Consider the following 23,762-nt stretch of genomic DNA (forward strand, 5'->3'; position numbering starts at 1 on the left):
AAAAAAAAAAAAAAAAAAAAAAAAAAAAAAAAAAAAAAAAAGAAATGTCCAAATAGTTCTATTGAGAAACTAAATGGTTAAGTCCAATAACTGTTTTCCAATATATGGAGAGAGAGCCAACAATAATAAACAACTTTACTTCTTCAAACCTCTATATCTTTTTTTTAAATTCTAGAGGATTCTGAAATAGAGAACAGTTTCTCCTATTCTTGTATCAAATGAAGACCACTGCAAAGAAAATGCAAAGAAAAGCTGTCATGTAAAGTTCAAATGAAGAATAACTGAAGTAGAAACTTGAATGTGAGTTAAGCTGTCCTGATGGCATTTTTAGCACTTCCTCCTTCCAGAAAAGGAATGTGATATAAGAAATAACTTCTCTCCATGCAAAGATGTAAAAGAGATGCCAAAGTAGCATATTAAGTGATCAGAACAGAAATTTGGAGCTGAATCTAGTATTCTTAGCATGCCCATTTCATCTTGGGTTCAAGCCCAGTATCTGGAATCAATGGCATTTTACAAAATATTCTTAGTTTTATTTTTCATTTCTTAAACAGTCATTGCTTCTAAATTAAACCAACTTGCCACTGGCTGCTATGCAAGTTTTTAAAATACCTTAGCCATTTTATACTATTCATAGGAAGTTGACTATTTGGATGCCATCTTATGAATAAGAACACTGAATATATGACCTTTTCCTACTATCAAAAACTACCTGTCTAGTAGTTAATCATCACACAGAATGGCACAGTGCTTTCGAAGTAATTTTAAAATTCTGAAAAGCTACATGATACTAACATGCCAAAAATTCATTTTCTAGAATATTACATGCAGTATCAATTCCAATTTCTCAGTCTTATGACTCCCCAAGGAGAAAGCTTTTAGGGAAATTTTGCCTCAATCAAGTTTAGGAAATCCCATAGAATATACCTTTGTAAAATATCTGGAATCTGACCACTTCTCACCACCTCCCCTGCTAACCCCTTTCTCTGAACTACCATCATCTCTTACCTGGATTGTTGCAATGGACTCAATATTTTAATGCTTGCCTTGCTTTGCTCCCTGTCCCAGTCTATGCTCACTGGCCACTGACATCCTTGTAAAACACAAGTCAGACAAAAATTATATCCCTCCTCTCAAAACTTGTAAAACCTCTCATGAGAACTCTCGTGTAAACACTGGAGTCTTCATAAGAATCTACAAGCTCTCAAGTGATCTGATCCTTTCTGCTCCCTCTTTACCTCATCTCTTACTCCCCTTGCCCCTTTGCTTACCCTACTCCAGCCTCCTATAAAAACACAAACATGTCAAGGAACCTCCAGCCTCAAGGCATTCACCCTGAATGTTCCCTCTATTAGGCTCTTCCTTATTTCCCAAATGGCATATTCCCTCATATGCTCAAATGTCTCCTTTGAGGAGGCCTATTTAAACTGTACCCAACATGAGGTACCTGGGTGGCTCAGTTGGTTAAGCTTCTGACTCTTGGTTTCAGCTCAGGTCATGATCTCACAGTTTTGTGAGTTCAAGCCCCATGTCAGGTTCTGCGCTGGCAGCATGGAGCCTGCTAGGGATTCTCTCTCTCCCTCTCTCTGCCCCTCTCCCACTCACACTCAGTCTCTCTCAAAATAAATAAACCTAAAAAAAAAAAAAAAAAAAAAAAACTGTACCCAACACACTGTATTCCCCTACCTAGGACTTTCAATCCCTGTCATTCTATTCTTTTCACATTTTTTTCACCTTCTAACATACTATACACTTTATAATTTATATGTCTATTATTTATTTCTATCTTCCTCAAATAAACTGTAAGCTTCGTAAGAATGGGAATCTTTGTTTTTTCATTGACATACCCAAGCATTTACAAGAGTGCCTAAAGCATACTAAGCATTAAACAAACATTGGCAAGATATTAAACAAGTAATAATAAGCTAGGGGGTCAAAATTCCTTAAGGGACAGTATTTTCCTTGTGTTTTACCCAATGTAATTTACATTAAAACAAGTCTCACGGTGATGTAAAACAAAAAGCAGCAACACTCTACTGGAAGCAGCCCTGGGGTGGGGGGAATGAAACCTCCTCCAAGCTGCCCTCTGGCTGCGGCAGCAAGCACTAGCACAGTCAAGGTCCAGGCAAGGGCTATGGGCGCAAATACAAGACGCGAACTGCAATCTCATGGCTGGCAACCACCCATTTCCAGAGAACCATGACTCCATAATCAGCCTAAAAAGTGTCATTTCGTGATTCAGAAAGCTCTCAAGATTGCTCACGGATCCCAATAATCAAAATATATTATTCTGGAAAAGAAAGATATAGGAGAAAATGATAGTTATTTCTTTGGACTTAAAACTGATTTCTATCTATTTTATCTGTTGCTTCTTTGTTCATCATAAATATATAAAACTGATGAAAGACAATTAATGGCTATTGATCATTAAAAGCTTATATACAAAGTGCAAATAAAGGAGAACTTGCTGTATTTGGAAATAACATGTAACAACCAAATTAAACAATAAGCACGTAACTCTTTGAAACCATTTTTAATTTGATTTCAATTTTTATTTTTTTAATTTAAAATATGAATTTTTAAAAAACAGAACCTCAGCATAAGCAATTGACACATAAAAAATAAACAATCTTTAGAATCAAAATATATTTCAGCAATGTTCACATTTCTCTGGTTGTCTTAGAAAATTTTTTCTACTATTGTTATCCAACTAAATCTATACTTTCTGAATAAAAATCTTTAGATTTTTTTAATTGTCTTTTCACATTCACACAACAAAAGTAGTACAAATTTGAATGAATTTATGAAATATGATAGATTAAATAGTATTTAAATAGTATTTTAAGAAAATGTACCAAAAGCCAAATTTGCCTCTGAAGAAAATCCTAGGGTCAAATGAGCACCTTAGGTTTCATTTATACTAAACATAAAACAATGTTTGTCAGGCTTTCCCTTTTTCATGAAAAGAAACATAATTTCCAAAAATTATAACTTCTATATTAGGAGTCAGCAAAGTTTTTGTGTAAAGGATGGGATAGTAAATAGGTCGGTTTTCTGGCCAGAATGTCTCTTTTGCAACAATTCCATTTGGCCTTTGAGTGTACAAGCAGCCACAGACAATACATACACAAATGGGTATGGCTGTGTCCCAATAAAACTTTATTTACAAAGCAAGCAGCAGACCAGATTTGGCCCATAAGCCACAGCTTGCCAATCCCTTGTTCTAAATGATAATACCTGTCAAAGCTATACCCTATCATAATGGAAGAAGAAAGATCCAAGCTATAAAATAAAATATAGAAACTTGAGTAAATGTGACACAGTTTATGAAGGTTGGCCCACCAAGTTTATAAAAATATCAAATACTCTACTAATCTGACCAAACACCACTACTTAAACAATACAACATATCTTAGTGGCTATAACCAAAAAATAAGGTATGCAGATAAATGAACTTTTTATTTAATTTTTTTAAATTTTTTTAACATTTATTTATTTTTGAGAGACAGAGAGAGGCAGAGCATGAGCAGGGGAGGGAGAGAGAGAGAGATACAGAATCTGAAGCAGGCTCCAGGCTCCGAGCTGTTTGTTAGCACAGAGCCTGACGTGGGCTCAAACTCAAAACCTGCGAGACCATGACCCAAGCTGAAGTTGGGCGCTCAAACAACTGAACCACCCAGGCGCCCCAATGAACTTTTTATTTAAAGACTTCCTAAAAAAAAACATTCATTATATATAATGTCTTGCTATCCCCATAGAGTGGTGACAGATGACACCAGAGGACCATGATTTCTAAGTCTTCCATCTGCTTTTGATAGTTTTTGTACCTCTATGCCTGGCATAGAGAAAATGAACAATAAATATTTGCTGAATGAATTGAAAAATGAATAAATAACTACATGAGTATACATAGTAACTTCTCATTATTATAAAAGGATTCTATTCTACCCTTACTTCTAATCTGCTGCTTCTAATGTGATATGGAAGGACTCCATAAATTCCTAATAGCCTAACTAACAGTGGTCAAGTATGGGACCCAGTTTCATTATCTGCAAAATGTCTTACCCTCATAAATCACTGTATAATTTTTATGAGTCAATACATGCAAACCACATAAAACATTGCCTGAAATAGTGTACAAATGCAATAAATGTTAGCTGTTATTATTACACTAATTAGATAACTAGAGTTATTAGGGTCATATGAAAATAAACTCAAAATAAAAACATGATAAAGTTGGTTTTGTTGATTTAGGACACCAAAAGAATTTGGTTTTTTCTCAATTACTAGAGGTGTACGGTGAACTTTCAGGAACATGAGAGATTTCTGCTTTTGGACAAGATGGCATAACAGAGAACAAATTTACACCCTTACCTGAAGAAATTATTTTAAAAATCAGAAATACAGGAAATGATAGTTTTCAGACATTAGTAGGCAACATAAGGACAGTGATCTTGAGAGAAAGGAAACAAACAAGGTAAACCCTATGACTGACCCAGCTTACTGCCTAGAGAGTTTCCAGGCCATGGCCCAGGAGGAATTCAGGCAAAGCCCAGCAGTTTCTCAGTTGAAGAGAAAGAGCTGGGCATCCAAAGAAGCCCAGACAGCCAGGGTTCACAGGGCAGAATACCAGAGAGGAGAGAGCTGCACAGAAAAGGACTCGGACATCTACAGAGTCCCCTCTAGTCTTCAGCTAAGTAGAGATGAGTGTATGTGTAATAAGAAACCACCCAAAGTGCGGGAAAGACTACCACAAAAATTTTAGAGCAAACAAGCCCAAGTTCACAAAGGCCAGGAACAGCTCCTGCTCCCATCAGTCAAAGTAAGAAACCTCATTCTAGGTACATCTGTTATAGTACTCAAAAGAGTTTTGCCCAAATAGCAAAATAAAATTAGCTCAAGGCGAAATGCTTCTCTAGTCACATGTAACAAAGTATAAGGTAAGACCTGAAAGGATGAACCTGTCTTTAAATAACTATATCCTAGAATAAAACTCAAGAATATTTATTAAAATATAAAAATATCCAGCACCAAATAAAGTAAAATTCACAATGCCTCAAATGCAATAAAAAATTACCAAGCATGCAAATAAGCAAGGAAATGCAACCTATAATGAAAGAAATCATTCAACTGAAAACAACTCAGAAATGACAGATGATAGCAAATTAGTAAACAAAGATATTATAAGTTACTATAACTATTCATATGTTCAAGAAGCTACAGGAAAGATTAAACATGTTAAGTAGATACATGGAAGACATTTTCTAAAGCTGCAAATCAAACTTCTGGAGATGTTAAAAAGTCAGAGATGAAAAACAAAGTAGATGGGATTAACAAGCGATTAGATATTATAGAAAGATAACTAGTGAACTTGAAAACAGCAATGGAAGTTATTCAACATGAAACAACGAGAAAAATGAATGGAAAAAGTAAATAAATTATCAGTGACCTGCAGGGCCACAAGAGCTCAAATACACATGCAATTGGAGTCCTGAAGGATGAAAGAGGAGTCAGAAAAAATATCTGAGGAAATAATAGCCAAAAATTTTCCAAATTTGATAAAGTATGTATCCCTATATATCCAAGAAACAAAATAAACCCAATCCAAAGACAAGAGAAAAAAACAATGGACCAATGTATCTCATATATTGTAAAAATTCTTTACAAAATCTTAGCAAATTGGGTCCAACAATGTATCAAAAGGATAACACAGTATGACCAAGTGGAATTTATCCCAGGAATGCATTGTTAACAGTTGAAAATCAACCAATCACTAACTGACCAAGTAAGAAAAACTGTAAGACCATCTTAATAGATGCAGAAAAGCATTTGAAGAAGTACAACACCCATTCCTATTAAAAACTCTTAGAACACCAAGAAGGGAACTTTCTCAGCATAATAAAGAACATCTATGACAAACCTACAGTAACCATCATACTTAAGGGTAAAAGACCAAACACTTCTACCCTAAGATCACAAACAAGGCACAGATGCCCACTCTCACATTTCTTTTGTTTCCCCCACTCTCACATTTCTATTCCACATTGCATTGGAGGTCCCAGCCACTATAATAAAGAAAAGGAAATTAAAGTAACCCAGATTAGAAAAACAGGGAAGAAGTAAAACAATCTTTATTCTCAGAAGACATTACTATCTATATAGAAAATCTTATCAAATCTATAAAAATAGTACTACAGAACAAATGAATTTATCAAATTCTCTGGAAAGAATATCAATGTAATAAAATCAATCATATTTCTATATTGGCAAGGAATAATTGGAAAGTAACATTTATTATTTATATAATTTATCATGGTATCAAAAAAGGATGAAATACTGAAGTATAAATTCCATAAAAGCTTTGCAAGACCTGTACAGTGAAAACTATAAAACTGTTCAGAGAGGCTAAGGAAGACTTTAATAAATGAATATGTTGCAATCCTAATCAAAATTCGAGCAGGGTATTTATAGAAACTGGCAGCTTAATTCTAAAATTCATATGGAAATGCAAAATGCCTGAAATGGTCAAAACAATTCTGAAAACAAAGAACAAAGCTGAAGAACTATATACATGATAAAATAAGACAACTAGTTCCAGACAAGTATAGCATCACTATACCATAAAGGCCATCACTTTTTCCCACGTATTTTATCTTTGTAAAATATAAAAATATTGCACATGTACCCTTTGACAATTGCTTCATCTTGTTCCCTCCCTTCCTCTTTTCCCAGAGGTAATCACAGTAACTTTGGTAACCTCCTTTGCAGACCTTCTTTGTACATCTATGTACATATATATATGTAGCCTTAAAAAATTAGAGCACCATTTATGTTGCAATATTATGAAGGAATACATGGGAATAAGAGAAGCTTAAATTCAAGACAACTGTTACATAGGAGCAGGAGCAGAAGCAAAATCAGGGTAAGGGTGTGGGACAATGGGAAGGATAAGGATGTTATTAGAAAGGGATCCATCTAGGAAGCTTCAAATCACTCTGTAATATTTTATTTCCCAAACTGGATGGTAGGAAACAGGTATTCTTATTTATAAACATCACATTATTTTGTATTTTTTTAAGAAAACATAAGTTAAACTGAATATATCATACAGCAATTTGATTTGTTTACAATATACAGATCTATCCATTTTTACTATATATAAATGTTTCTCCCTTTCCATACTGCAGATTATTCAAAATATGACTAGAAAACAGTCTATTTAGCCATTGATGGACATTTAGATTGTTTACATTTTATACACCAGAAGCAGTGTTGCTGTATGCTTCTTGTGCTATAGAAGCCCTCCTGTGTACATGTGAAGGTGTTCTGTCCCAGGACAGAATTGCTGGAGCACATAGCATGTGCATTTTCAATTTTTTACATTAATAAATAATAACAAAATGTCTCTCAGCTGGCCATATCAATCTATGTTCCTACCACTAGTAGAACAAAGAACCTGTTTTTCCATAACCTCAACAACACTGGATAACATTCGTCTTTATTAATTTTGCTACTTTAAATAACATGAAAATACCTCTTATTTTAATTCACAATTCCCTGATTATCGTTGGGCACTTTTATACCATTAATATTTTATTTTCTATAAGCTGCCTATTTGTACTGCTTACCAATTTTTAAAGTTGAGGCTATCTTTGTCTTAATATTTCATAGTTCTTAAACATGGTTACTATTTTTTTTGTTTTTGCTACTTACACTGCAAATAATTGTCCTCAGTTCCAAAGGCCATAATGTCTTTTAATTCAGATCATAGTACCTTCAGTTGTATAACACTAGACATTTTCACTTGTCATGTTTCCATATTTTAGCCTTAATTTTTAATCTTAATAAGGTCTTTGCTACCCTGTAGTCATAAACATAATCTCTCATTTTTTTCTTAAAAAAATTTTATACTAAGCTTTTTTAACCTCATGTTTGAATTTTATTTTTTTTGAATGGTATGACAGAGGAATTTAAATTAACTTTTATCCACTAGGTAGCCAATTGTCCCAACACAATTTATTTAATATGCCATCCTTTTTTCCCCCACAATACTTTGAGATGACATTTAGGAGAGACTAAATTTAATTCCATACTTGGTCTGCTTCTGGACTCCCAGTTCAGTCCTACTGATTTTTTCTATATATATCCCTATACCTCTGTCAATCTGTTTCCTGTTTTAATTATGATAATACTATGAGGTATCAGGATAGCTTTTAGATAAGTCCAACTCTTTGGTCTGTTTCAAAATGTCTTGGCTATCTATGGTTGTACACTTGTTCCTCCATATAAACTTAAGAAACAACTTGATAAATGCCAGGAGTAGTGTGGGGAATGGGATTATGATGATTTGCAGATGAACTGTAAAATACTTGTCACAAGGTTTATGCTATTTTTCTTGTCAACTAAAACAACTTTATTGTTGTTTTCTCCCTACATGTGCCTTCTAATCGGTTTAGAATTAATTATGCTAGTTTACGTACAGTAGCAAATATGGGTGAAAGAAAACAGAACATTTTAAATCAACATTGAGGAGAATATGAATCCGGAGATAATCTCTTTACATCTACTACTTCCCTCAAAATAAGTCCTATCCAGTAGGACTCTGTGTATGTATTAAAGAAAACTTAGTAAATTTTGGGTTAGTGGACTTCATACCAGTTAAAAAAATAGCACGGTTTTTATACAAATTATGAGAAAAGTCTAAGAATTTTCTAAACATTTTTCCTACTTTCAGATTTATAAAAGTAAACTTACTGGTATCAACCAGACATATTATAAACAATCTCAAAATTTCACATCTGCTTCTCCTTCTCCTTGTTTTGTTGAAGACACAAATATTAAAAATTATATTTCTCTGAAAATTTTTATAATTGACCTTTCTAGCATCACAATTAAACACACCTGAGAAGTATATGATTAAAAGGATTACTTGAGTATATTTGGGTAAAAAGTTTCAAGATTTTTCAAAACTATGTCAATTTATTTTCTATGATTTCAAATTATAACAGTCAAATAAAGTGGTACAGTAATATCACAATTTTCAACACACACATTAATATAACCTACACACCCAGGCATGCAGAAGATATACTGAGTATGCAATGGCATTGAAGCATATTTGTTACTATTATTAGGCATACTAATAGGATAGTGATTGTTTTGCAAACAGAGAAGTTTACAAAATTATTTAAGGGTAAAAAATATGATGTCAAGGATTTGCTTTAAAATACTATAGGAACAGGGGCACCTGGCTGGCTCAGTCAGAGGAGGATATGACTCTTGATCTTGAGGTCATGATTTCAAGCCCCATGTTGGGTGTAGAGACTGCTTAAAATAAATAAATAAACAAACAAACAAACAAACAAACTTTAAAAAATTCTTTAAATAAAAACTAAAATACTACAAAAAGGAAAAAGAAAGATGAGTGAAATAGATGAAGGGCAAAAACAATGTAATTATTGGAGCCAGGTGTCAGGTTCATGAGGGCTTTTCACCGTGTTCATTCTACATTTATAAATACTTCAAGTTCAAAGTTTTTTTTAATGAAAACTGTATGTTAATGTTGGGGAAAAGATGTAATCTTACTAATCTTAACATCACAGTGTGTTTCTCCAGAAGAGAAAAATTAAGTACTTTTAGTCTAAGATCATCTCAAAATTAAAATCAGTTTGGACTCTGAATTTTTAAAGTTTCATAATAAAAGACCCAACTGTGCACTTAGTAACAGCAAAAACATCTCTGTAATCAACTACAAAACCAAAAATTAACTCTGATTTCTTTTCTGCTTTAATCTGTAATATTCTATTCCATCTGAAGCTCTATCAAGTACAAAATGTTCCAAGATTACAGAACAAAGTGTGTCTTCCTCTCAAAGGCAAGCTACTGCTGGTGTGTAACCAATAGCATCAGCCTTCTGTGGATAAAAATAGCCTTCAAACACCGCATGCACCAAAGACCAAAGACCCAGGGAAAGTCAGGCAGAACAAAGCTGTTACCAGGGAGGAATTCGGCCAGCGGAGAGCTTGCCCTTCTGCCCTTCACACAAGAGTCTGTTTGCAACTGAGACTGGGTTCTTGATTCCTATAAAATAAAATTGGCAGAAAATGGAGTCAGAAAAATGCCTTCAAGTTTCCCACTCAGTTTTGTGGTGTTTCAATAAAACTTTAAAATATCTTAGAAAACTCTTATATACATACTAATGAAAACCCTCAATTATCATGAACAATAAGGATAAAATCAACAAACATATGAATACCTAGTAGATGCAAGAAAAGAATATAAAACATACATTCTCAGTTTTGTCATGTGCTACAGCAGCAAAGACTGAATTTGAAATATATACTTAAATTAGGTTTCTTGTTAGTAGATTTCAGAATAGAATAAAAAAAGTAATGAAAGTGTGGCATCTACTACCAAAAATTGAATTTCCTCTAAAGCATAAACATGATTACAAACATAGGAAGAGGAATTAATGGCCAAAAATTTTAAATCTCACCTACAGGAGAGATAGAATAAAGAGAATATTCTACAAATTGGGTAAGAGTGGGGAAAAGAGGTCAAGTATATACAGGTTGGTAACCTAAAATATGGTTCAGATTGTTTCCAGAACAGAAAACAGAATGTGAAGAAAAGTGAGAAGAGGATGTATATATGGAAGGGATGATAGGACAGCAAGTGTTAGTGTGAAAAACGGTGCCATGATGACAATGACAATGACAAATATGACAATGTGATGATGACCGAAGATAGTGATAGTAACTCAGTATCTAATATATACCAGGCTCACTGCCAAACCCTTAAATGTATCAGGTTATTTCATTGATCTCTCAACTCTATCATATAAGTATACTTACGAAACCTGATTACTGAGGAAATATTTGCACAGAGGTTTAAGTTACCCACCCAAGATCACAGTGTTAAGATTTTAACAGAAGCAGCTAATGCCAGAGACCATACCCTTAACCACTAATCAATGGATGCCTCTCAGGATATCATTAATGCCAAAAAAAGAAAAAAATCAGTAGTGGGATATAAAGAGACTATAAAAACTCAAATTAAAGTCACTATATTGCCTCAAAACAAAATCATTTAGCTAAACAACAAAAACATGTGCTAGCTCTTAAACTATATCTCTGCACGGGTGCCTGGGTGGCTCAGTCAGTTAAGCGTCCAGCTCTTGATTTCAGCTCAGATCATGATCTCATGGTTCTTAAGTTTGAGCCCAGCATCAGGCTCTGTGCTGACAGCATGGAGCCTGCTTGGGATTCTCTTTCCCCCTCTCTCTCTGTCCCTCCCTGACTCATGCTTGCTCTGTCTCTCAAAATTAAATAAACATTAAAAAAAATTTTTTACATCTCTGTATATGATTCAATATCATAAACACTTTAATAATTGTCAAATCAAGTTATAAATTCAAATCAACAAATTCTCCATCAAAACTTCAAAAGGATTTCTATGATATATGTCAAGCTGACTCTTAAACTCATCAGGAAGAGAACACTTTGGGAAAAAATGAAGAGATATTTACCTTACAAGATACCATTTCCTACTAAAATCTATTCTTAATTAAGAGAGTGTGATTTGGGTACAAACAGACAAATACATCAATTGAATAGAATAAAGCTACCATTCAGACACAGACACACATGCATTTGGACATTTAATCCATGACACAGACAGTAGTTCAAATGAGTATGAAAAGATAGACTCTATGTGAGAGGTAGAAAGAACACAGAGTGATGGGAGTCAGACTGTTTTATAACTGTACTGGCTATCAATCTATTACTTCTCAACTACAGATTCTCCCTTCATTGCCTGAACTGTGGAAATAGATATGAACCCTTTAAATGTGTTCCTTTTGCCAGCTGGCACACCGGTAACTTTATCAGTAGAGGGCACTGGAGACATACTGCAGAAGGAACAGTGCCTTCTTAGCCAGGCTTGCAGAATGTCAGTTCTTTTTCACTATTTGGCCCACTTGGTATTCCCCAGTGCTAAGGGCCTGCAGAGTGCAGCTTTCTCCAGCATTTGGCCACCACATGTTCTCCCCAGCTCCTGATTCAAACTACAACAGCATAGCTGACAGCCCCAGAAAGAACAGGACTGTGCCCAGCTCAAGTCACACACCTTCTCAGCCTCACAAGCACAAACAGCAAAGTGTCCTATGGGGAACACTGCCTCGTGAGCCAAAAGCCCAATCTTTATCCTGTGCAACAGAGGTTCAGTTCCCATAGTTTTCTGACCCCTGTGTATCTGCCCACCAGCTTGAGCTCACATGTGCCCCACAGGATTGTTCCTGGTCTCACAGTGACTGTGGCCTGGGTAACCCAACAACTACTCTGCCCCACAGTGAGCTGCAACCATACCTTCTTTACTGATGTCTGAATCTCCTTTCAAGTCTATCCTTACTTGGGTATTCTCCCTCTGCCCTAGAACACATTTTGAGTTTTCATTCCATCTTTATATAGTTACTCTCCTATCACTGTTTAGTCATCCTTTATATTAAACTTCTATTTTATCTACTGTGTGGTTTGTCTCCTAGTTAGACCCAGACTGATACAGCAACCTTGGACAAATTACTAAACCTCTTTTGTATTTCAGTTTCCTTATCTGGGAAATGGGGATAAAAGTACTGATGTCAAAAGGTAATTGTGAGAACTAAGTGACTAAGTATACGTAAGCTACTGGAGAACAATGCATAGTATGCAACAATCACCCAATAAATGGTAGTTGTTATTGTTATTATTATTCAACAAATTGTATAGGGACAATTTGTTGGTTATTTCTTAAAGAAGTAAATGAAAAATAAATTATAAGTGTATTAGAAGAAAATATAGATTAACTGTACTTATAATTATAAGAGAAACCTTAAGAAATGCAAAACACAAAAGCCACAAAAGAACAAGTAAAGCCTTGACAAATAAAAATTTTAAATTCCAATATAATAAAGCACATTATAAATAAAGTTAAAAGGCAAACCACAAGAGATATGGAACAGTCAGTTCACAAAGAACCGCTAATGGCTATTAATATACGAAATTTCATTAAATCCCAATAAAATATCATAATAAAAGAAATTAAAATTAAAATTAATTGATATACCCTTTCTTACCTACCACACGAATCAGAAAGGATATAGAAGATTGGAAGAAGTGAATAACCAAATTGACCTAGTTGACACATATAGAACACACACCTAACAACTACAAAATACATACTCTTCTAAACTTCACATGGAATGGGGCTCCTGGGTAGCTCAGTCGGTTAAGTGTCTGACTTGGTTTTGGCTCAGGTCATGATCTCACAGTTTGTGAGTTCAAGCCCTGCATTGGGCTCTGCGCTAATAGCACAGGGCCTACTTGGGATTCTCTCTCTGCCCCTACCCACTTCTCTTTCTCTCTTTCAAAATAAATAAATAAACTTTATTAAAAAAATAAAGTTCACGTGGAGTGTTTATCAAAACACACCATAAACTGGGCCATAGAGCAAGTCTCAAAACGTTTCAAGGGAATGGAATCATACAGAAGATGTTCTCTGGCCACAGTGAAATTAAACTAGAAATCAAAAAGAAAACTAATAAAGTCTTTAGGCAAATACATTTGACAACTCATATGAAAAAGACAAATTCCTTGAAAACACACACAAGAAAAAGAAAATATAATCTTATAACTATTAAAGAAATTGAATCCCATTTTTTAAAACTTCCTTCAAACTCCACTAATTTAGAATAACTAATAAATTCTCAGAAGAAATCATTCCAATCATGCATAAACTATATCAAAGGGAGTGAAAAAAAATCTTCAATTCATTTTATGAGGCCAGCCATAACATGATTCTAAAACCTTAAAATAATATTACAAGAAAGGAAAATTGAAACCAATTTTTACACATACATGAACATAGATGTCAAAATATTAAATATCAACAACTTGAATCCAGCAGAATATAAAAAGATAAAAACACGACCAAGATTTTATGCCATGAAGGGAATATTCAAAAATCAATCACAAATTTCATCATATTTAACAATATAAGGAGGAAAAACCTTCATCTCAATAGATACAGAAAAGCCCTTAATGATAATTTTCAATATCCATTTATAATAAAAACTATTGGCAAACTAAGATTAAAAAGGAACTTCTTCAATCTGATAAAGAGTATCTATAACAATCCAAAAGCTAGCAGAGCACACAGAATGATCTTGATCTCTAAGATCAAGAATCAAGCAAGGATATACATTATCACTACTTATATTCAGCATTGCACTGGATGTCACAGCCAGTATAATAATGTAAGAAAAAAATAAAAAGTTTACATATATATTGGAAAGAAAAAAGCAAAATTACATGAGTCATAGGTAATTATGTATATAAAATTTCATGGGGACTTATTTTTTCAAACTTTTTCAAATTAATAAGTGAATTTATCAAGGACAGTGAATTCAAAGCCAATATACAAAACTCAATTGTATTTCTAAATACAATAAAACAATTAGATATCAATATTTAAAATATACGTACTTTATAATAGCATCAAAAAACTAAGTATCTAGAATAAACCTAATAAAACATATACATGGAATTTATACTGAAAATAAAACATTGCTGAGAAAAAAATGAGCAATATTTATGTAAAAATACATATTCTATGTTTGTGGGATGGAATATTCAATACTGTTAAGACATCAGTTCTCCACAAATGTTCCATACTTTCCATGCAATACCAATCAAAATTCCAGCAAGGTTTTACTGTAGACGTTGACAAGTTGATTTAAAATTTTTACGAAAATGGAGTGCCTGGGTGGCTCAGTAGGTTAAGTGTTCGACTTCAGCTCAGGTCACAATCCCGAGGTCTGTGAGTCAGAGCCCCGCATTAGGCTCTGAGCTAATAGCTCAGAGCCTAGAGCCTGTTTCAGATTCTGTGTCTCCCTCTCTCTCTGCCCCTCCCCTGCTCACACTCTGTGTCTCCCTCTCTCTCAAAATAATAAATAAACATTAAATTTTTTTTTAATTTTTACGAAAATGGCCAAAGACCTACAATAGCCAATATAATCTTTAAACAAATAAAAAAAAGAAAAAAAGGAAGTTGGAAGTCTCATACTACCAGATATGAATAATATAAAAATATATTACCAGATATAAAGAATATAAAGCTACAGTAATCAAGACAGTATGGCACTGGCAATAAATAGGACAATAGAATAGATCAAGGGTACAGAAACAAGCCATTGCATGCATAGTCAGTCACCTGATTTACCAACACAGCTGTGTGAGGAAAGCACTGTCCTTTCTATTGACAATGGCAATGAACCATTTGGATATCCGTAAGTAGAAAAAAATTAATGTCAGCTCCTATTTCACATACACTAAAATTAATCTGAGCTTGATAAGAGAGCTAAACGTGAAGAGTAAAAAACAACAGAACTAATGAGGATGCGTAGCGGGCTTAGTTGGTGAAGCACGCAACTCTTAATCTCAGGGTCATGAGTTCAAGCCCCACCTTGGGGTGTAGAGCTCACTTAAAAAAAAAAATAGAACAAAGAAAACAATGGAGATGATCTTCAGAACTTTGGGTAGACAAAGATTTCTTAAATAAAATATTTTTTTAAATAACCATAAAAGATTAGTAACGTAAACATTAGAATTTAAAACTTCAGTTCATCAAACGATAGCATTTAAAGAGTGAAAAGGTGATCCACAGACTGGAAAGAGATATTCATAATACAGGTATCAGACAAAGGGTGTGTATCTAAAATATATACAATACTTGAACAAATCAATAAAAAGAGATAATCCAATACAAAATATGCAAAAGACATTTGAACACACACTATGCAACAAGAATATCTAAAAGGCCAGTAAGTATATCAAAAGGTTCTCAGTATTGTTAGTCACCAGGGAAATTCAAATCAAAACAATAATGTCATTGCACCGATATCAAAACAGATGAAATTTAAAAAGAATAGCAATACTAAATGTTGGCCTGGATGTAGAGTAACCAAAATGCTCATACACTGCTGGCGGGAGTAGAGACTGTAAAAACTACTTTGGAAAACTGTCTAACAGTAACTATTAAAGCAAAGTATATTATGCACCTAAACTTATTTACTCCAAATCTTAGGGTAATACCCAAGAGAATTAAGTACACATGTCTGTCAAAAGGCATGTACAAGAATATTCATTGGAGCTTTATTCTTTACAGTTCAAATTATCACGGGAAGGAGAATAAATAAGTTATTATATATTCACGCAATAAAATACTACTAAGTAATAAAAAGAAAAAATTACTATGACACAAAACATGGGTTAATATCATAGGCATAGTGTTAAGCAAAACAAACAAACAAACAAACAAAAAATAGACACAAAGGTGTATGATTCATTATGTAAATTTTAGTAAGAGGCAAATTAATCTACAGTGCTTAAAGTCACAATTAGGAGAGAAGAGGATAAGGAGGGAAGGTAGGAGCAGAGTATGAGAGATATGGACAAGAAAAAGGCATAAAGACTCCCTCTGGGATTATAGAAATGTTTTGTATTTTGACATGGAAGTGTTTTACATCTTGATCTGGGTAATGGTTTACATGGCTATGTACATTTAAAAATTCATGCAGCTACAACAAAGGAAACAATCAACAAAACTAAAAGGAAGCCGATGGAATGGGAGAAAATATTTGCAAATGACATATCAGATAACGGGTTACTATCAAAAATCAACAAAGAACTTATCAAACTCAACACCCGTAAAACAACCCAGTGAAGGAATGGGCAGAAGACATGAATAGACATTTTTCCAAAGAAGTACGGATGGTAAACAGACACATGAAAAGATACTCAACATCACTCATCATTAGGGAAATACAAATTAAAATCACACTGAGGGGCGCCTGGGTGGCTCAGTCGGTTAAGCATCCGACTTGGGCTCAGGTCATGATCTCGCATTTGTGAGTTCGAGCCCTGAGTAGGGCTCTGTGCCAACCACTCGGAGCCTGGAGCCTGCTTCGGATTCTCTGTCTTGCTCTCTCTCTGCCCCTCCCTTGCTCACGCTCTGTCTCTGTCTCAAAAAAAAAAATGAAACATTAAAAAAAAAAAATTAAAAAAAACACACTGAGATACCACCTCACATGGGTCAGAGTAGCTAAAAGTAACAACTCAAGAAACAACAGATGTTGGCAAGGACATGGAGAAAGGGAAACTCTCTTGCACTGTTGATGGGAATGCAAACTGGTACAGCCACTCTGGAAAACAGTCTTCCTCAAAAAATTAAAAATAGAACTACCCTATGACTCAGCAATTACACTACTAGGAATTTATCCAAAGGATACAAAAATGCTGACTCGAAGGGGCACATGCACCCCAATGTTTCCTTCCCTATGGAAAAAAAAAAACAACTTCAAGGCAACCTGGCTATATGCATATGTGACATTCCTCATGACCTTGTATCATGAGATCACTTAATCAAACTGCATGTTTGTGTGTTACCATATATGGGAGACAAAGAAGTAGAAAATACATAAAAAACTATGCCACGTGGCGTTGAGAGTTCAGTTCTTCAGGTACAAATCCAACCGAGCCATGCCGGCACTGATAAAGTTGCTTCCTGGGAAGAAAAGCCTCGGTGTCGTGACTCTCTATGCGAGAATCCCGTTACAACAGCGCTAAAATAGCCAAATCATGGAAAGAACCCATATGTCCGTCAACTGATGAATGGATTAAAAAGATGTTGTGTATATATATGTATACACACACACACACACACACACACACACACACACAATGGAATACTACTGATTGATGAAAAAGAATGAGCTCTTGCCACGCAACAACGTGGATGGAACTGGAGGGTATCATGCTAAGTGAAATAAGTCAGAGAAAGACAGATATCATATGATTTCACTCATATGTGGAATTTGAGAAACTTAACAGAAGACCACAGGGGAAGGGAAGGGAAAATAAGTTACAAACAGAGGGAGGCACAATCACAGAGACTTTTAAATACAGAAAACAAACTGAGTGTTGATGGGGTTGAGGGGATGAGGAGGTGGGGGGATGGGTGATGGGCACTGAGGAGGGCACTTGCTGGGATGGCACTGGGTGTTGTATGTAAGTGACGAATCACAGGAATCTACTCCTAAAGCCAAAACTAAACTGTATGTTAGCTAACTTGACAATAATTTTTAATTCACTCATTCATTCATGCAGCTTTCTAATTAAAATCTGTGCATTTCATGTATATTTCGCTTTAATAAAAGAACTGCAAAATATTAGATATATCTTATATGTACTGATGTGGGAAAAAATCTGAGACATCCTGTATAAGAAAAAAACACATACAATGTACATATACACACATATACATATATTTTTTAAAAAACACATGTGCAAAACTATGTTTTTATTACATAAAAATATAGATAAATGCACTATATTTTACTGGTTAAGCCCCCCATGGAGAGAGGGATTTCAAAGAAAGATTTGGAAGATCAATGGTAAATTTTATTTGTATCATTTGAATTTCTTAACAAGAAATATATTATTTGTGTACTTCAAAAATTATAAAATTAATAGAACATGTTAACTCACATGTTACATGTCTATAACCTCAAGGGAATGAAGGAGAATGATCAAACTCTAACAAAAAGTTGAACATAAACTGTCACTGTTTTCCTTTTTTTTTATTTATTTTTTTTATTTATATATGAAATTTATTGTCAAATTGGTTTCCATACAACACCCAGTGCTCATCCCAAAAGGTGCCCTCCTCAATACCCATCACCCACCCTCTCCTCCCTCCCACCCCCCATCAACCCTTAGTTTGTTCTCAGTTCTCAACAGTCTCTTATGCTTTGGCTCTCTCCCACTCTAACCTCTTTTTTTTTTTTTTTCCTTCCCCTCCCCCATGGGTTCCTGTTAAGTTTCTCAGGATCCACATAAGAGTGAAACCATATGGTATCTGTCTTTCTCTGTATGGCTTATTTCACTTAGCATCACACTCTCCAGTTCCATCCACGTTGCTACAAAAGGCCATATTTCATTTTTTCTCATTGCCACGTAGTATTCCATTGTGTATATAAACCACAATTTCTTTATCCATTCATCAGTTGATGGACATTTAGGCTCTTTCCATAATTTGGCTATTGTTGAGAGTGCTGCTATGAACATTGGGGTACAAGTGCCCCTATGCATCAGTACTCCTGTGTCCCTTGGATAAATTCCTAGCAGTGCTATTGCTGGGTCACAGGGTAGGTCTATTTTTAATTTTCTGAGGAACCTCCACACTGCTTTCCAGAGCGGCTGCACCAATTTGCATTCCCAGCAACAGTGCAAGAGGGTTCCCGTTTCTCCACATCCTCTCCAGCATCCAGAGTCTCCTGATTTGTTCATTTTGGCCACTCTGACTGGCATGAGGTGATACCTGAGTGTGGTTTTGATTTGTATTTCCCTGATAAGGAGCGACGCTGAACATCTTTTCATGTGCCTGTTGGCCATCCGGATGTCTTCTTTAGAGAAGTGTCTATTCATGTTTTCTGCCCATTTCTTCACTGGGTTATTTGCTTTTCGGGTGTGGAGTTTGGTGAGCTCTTTATAGATTTTGGATACTAGCCCTTTGTCCGATATGTCATTTGCAAATATCTTTTCCCATTCCGTTGGTTGCCTTTTCGTTTTGTTGGTTGTTTCCTTTGCTGTGCAGAAGCTTTTTATCTTCATAAGGTCCCAGTAATTCACTTTTGCTTTTAATTCCCTTGCCTTTGGGGATGTGTCGAGTAAGAGATTGCTACGGCTGAGGTAAGAGAGGTCTTTTCCTGCTTTCTCCTCTAAGGTTTTGATGGTTTCCTGTCTCACATTCAGGTCCTTGATCCATTTTGAGTTTATTTTTGTGAATGGTGTGAGAAAGTGGTCTAGTTTCAACCTTCTGCATGTTGCTGTCCAGTTCTCCCAGCACCATTTGTTAAAGAGACTGTCTTTTTTCCATTGGATGTTCTTTCCTGCTTTGTCAAAGATGAGTTGGCCATACGTTTGTGGGTCTAGTTCTGGGGTTTCTATTCTATTCCATTGGTCTATGTGTCTGTTTTTGTGCCAATACCATGCTGTCTTGATGATGACAGCTTTGTAGTAGAGGCTAAAGTCTGGGATTGTGATGCCTCCTGCTTTGGTCTTCTTCTTCAAAATTACTTTGGCTATTCGGGGCCTTTTGTGGTTCCATATGAATTTTAGGATTGCTTGTTCTAGTTTTGAGAAGAATGCTGGTGCAATTTTGATTGGGATTGCATTGAATGTGTAGATAACTTTGGGTAGTATTGACATTTTGACAATATTTATTCTTCCAATCCATGAGCAGGGAATGTCTTTCCATTTCTTTAAATCTTCTTCAATTACCTTCATAACCTTTCTATAGTTTTCAGCATACAGATCCTTTACATCTTTGGTTAGATTTATTCCTAGGTATTTTATGCTTCTTGGTGCAATTGTGAATGGGATCAGTTTCTTTATTTGTCTTTCTGTTGCTTCACTGTAAGTGTATAAGAATGCAACTGATTTCTGTACATTGATTTTGTATCCTGCAACTTTGCTGAATTCATGTATCAGTTCTAGCAGACTTTTGGTGGAGTCTATCGGATTTTCCATGTATAATATCATGGCATCTGCAAAAAGCGAAAGCTTGACTTCATCTTTGCCAATTTGGATGCCTTTGATTTCCTTTTGTTGTCTGATTGCTGATGCTACAACTTCCAGCACTATGTTAAACAACAGCGGTGAGAGTGGGCATCCCTGTCGTGTTCCTGATCTCAGGGAAAAAGCTCTCAGTTTTTCCCCGTTGAGGATGATGTTAGCTGTGGGCTTTTCATAAATGGCTTTTATGATCTTTAAGTATGTTCCTTCTATCCCGACTTTCTCAAGGGTTTTTATTAAGAAAGGGTGCTGGATTTTGTCAAAGGCCTTTTCTGCATCGATTGACAGGATCATATGGTTTTTCTCTTTTTTTTTGTTAATGTGATGTATCACGTTGATTGATTTGCGAATGTTGAACCAGTCCTGCATCCCAGGAATGAATCCCACTTGATCATGGTGAATAATTCTTTTTATATGCTGTTGAATTCGATTTGCTAGTATCTTATTGAGAATTTTTGCATCCATATTCATCAGGGATATTGGCCTGTAGTTCTCTTTGTTTACTGGGTCTCTGTCTGGTTTAGGAATCAAAGTAATACTGGCTTCATAGAATGAGTCTGGAAGTTTTCCTTCCCTTTCTATTTCTTGGAATAGCTTGAGAAGGATAGGTATTCTCTCTGCTTTAAACGTCTGGTAGAACTCCCCTGGGAAGCCATCTGGTCCTGGACTCTTATTTGTTGGGAGCTTTTTGATAACCGATTCAATTTCTTCGCTGGTTATGGGTCTGTTCAAGCTTTCTATTTCCTCCTGATTGAGTTTTGGAAGAGTGTGGGTGTTCAGGAATTTGTCCATTTCTTCCAGGTTGTCCAATTTGTTGGCATATAATTTTTCATAGTATTCCCTGATAATTGTTTGTATCTCTGAGGGATTGGTTGTAATAATTCCATTTTCATTCATGATTTTATCTATTTGGGTCATCTCCCTTTTCTTTTTGAGAAGCCTGGCTAGAGGTTTGTCAATTTTGTTTATTTTTTCAAAAAACCAACTCTTGGTTTCGTTGATCTGCTCTACAGTTTTTTTAGATTCCATATTGTTTATTTCTGCTCTGATCTTTATTATTTCTCTTCTTCTGCTGGGTTTAGGCTGCCTTTGCTGTTCTGCTTCTATTTCCTTTAGGTGTGCCGTTAAATTTTGTGTTTGGGATTTTTCTTGTTTCTTGAGATAGGCCTGGATTGCAATGTATTTTCCTCTCAGGACTGCCTTCGCTGCGTCCCAAAGCGTTTGGATTGTTGTATTTTCATTTTCGTTTGTTTCCATATATTTTTTAATTTCTTCTCTAATTGCCTGGTTGACCCACTCATTCGTTAGTAGGGTGTTCTTTAACCTCCATGCTTTTGAAGGTTTTCCAGACTTTTTTCTGTGGTTGATTTCAAGCTTCATAGCATTGTGGTCTGAAAGTATGCATGGTATGATTTCAATTCTTGTAAACTTATGAAGGGCTGTTTTGTGACCCAGTATATGATCTATCTTGGAGAATGTTCCGTGTGCACTCGAGAAGAAAGTATATTCTGTTGCTTTGGGATGCAGAGTTCTAAATACATCTGTCAAGTCCATCTGATCCAATGTCTCATTCAGGGCCCTTGTTTCTTTATTGACCGTGTGTCTAGATGATCTATCCATTTCTGTAAGTGGGGTGTTAAAGTCCCCTGCAATTACCACATTCTTATCAATAAGGTTGCTTATGTTTATGAGTAATTGTTTTATATATTTGCGCGCTCCGGTATTCGGCGCATAGACATTTATAATTGTTAGCTCTTCCTGATGGATAGACCCTGTCACTATTATATAATGTCCTTCTTCATCTCTTGTTACAGCCTTTAATTTAAAGTCTAGTTTGTCTGATATAAGTATGGCTACTCCAGCTTTCTTTTGGCTTCCAGTAGCATGATAAATAGTTTTCCATCCCCTCACTCTCAATCTAAAGGTGTCCTCAGGTCTGAAATGAGTCTCTTGTAGACAGCAAATAGATGGGTCTTGTTTTTTTATCCATTCTGATACCCTATGTCTTTTGGTTGGCGCATTTAATCCATTTACATTCAGTGTTATTCTAGAAAGATATGGGTTTAGAGTCATTGTGATGTCTGTAGGTTTTATGCTTGTAGTGATGTCTCTGGTACTTTGTCTCACAGGGTCCCCCTTAGGATCTCTTGTAGGGCTGGTTTAGTGGTGACAAATTCCTTCAGTTTTTGTTTGTTTGGGAAGACCTTTATCTCTCCTTCTATTCTAAATGACAGACTTGCTGGATAAAGGATTCTCGGCTGCATATTTTTTCTGTCTAGCACACTGAAAATCTCGTGCCAATTCTTTCTGGCCTGCCAAGTTTCAAAAGAGAGATCCGTCACGAGTCTTATAGGTCTCCCTTTATATGTGAGGGCACGTTTACCCCTTGCTGCTTTCAGAATTTTCTCTTTATCCTTGTATTTTGCCAGTTTCACTATGATATGTCGTGCAGAAGATCGATTCAAGTTACGTCTGAAGGGAGTTCTCTGTGCCTCTTGGATTTCAATGCCTTTTTCCTTCCCCACTTCAGGGAAGTTCTCAGCTATTATTTCTTCAAGTACCCCTTCAGCACCTTTCCCTCTCTCTTCCTCCTCTGGGATACCAATTATGCGTATATTATTTCTTTTTAGTGTATCACTTAGTTCTCTAATTTTCCCCTCATACTCCTGGATTTTTTTATCCCTCTTTTTCTCAGCTTCCTCTTTTTCCATAACTTTATCTTCTAGTTCACCTGTTCTCTCTTCTGCCTCTTCAATCCAAGCCGTGGTGGTTTCCATTTTGTTATGCATTTCGTTTAAAGCGTTTTTCAGCTCCTCGTGACTGTTCCTTAGTCCCTTGATCTCTGTAGCAAGAGATTCTCTGCTGTCAGCTATACTGTTTTCAAGCCCAGAGATTAATTTTATGACTATTATTCTAAATTCACTTTGTTATATTATTTAAATCCTTTTTGATCAGCTCATTAGCTGTTGTTATTTCCTGGAGATTCTTCTGAGGGGAATTCTTCCGCTTGGTCATTTTGGATAGTCCCTGGCGTGGTGAGGACCTGCAGGGCACTTCCTCTGTGCTGTGGTGTATAACTGGAGTTGGTGGGCG

General features: G+C 35.5%; 1 protein-coding gene across 10 annotated transcripts in view; it reads right to left on the reverse strand.

The window, feature by feature from the left end:
* Positions 1 to 23,762, reverse strand: part of TASP1 (taspase 1) — a 307,910-nt gene that overhangs the window by 241,049 nt on the left and 43,099 nt on the right. For all 10 annotated transcript variants that reach the window (XR_005782143.1, XR_005782144.1, XM_040447716.1 and 7 more), the window contains one exon: positions 9,996 to 10,080. Coding sequence is in view for 8 of the 10 variants with exons in the window: in XM_040447716.1 (XP_040303650.1) it covers positions 9,996 to 10,080 (85 nt within the window). In the remaining 2 variants the exon portion in view is untranslated. The remainder of the gene's footprint in view (positions 1 to 9,995; positions 10,081 to 23,762) is intronic.

This window comes from Herpailurus yagouaroundi, unplaced genomic scaffold (assembly GCF_014898765.1).
Source record: "Herpailurus yagouaroundi ecotype Mexico unplaced genomic scaffold, PumYag 196, whole genome shotgun sequence".
Taxonomy (NCBI): Eukaryota; Metazoa; Chordata; class Mammalia; order Carnivora; family Felidae; genus Herpailurus; species Herpailurus yagouaroundi.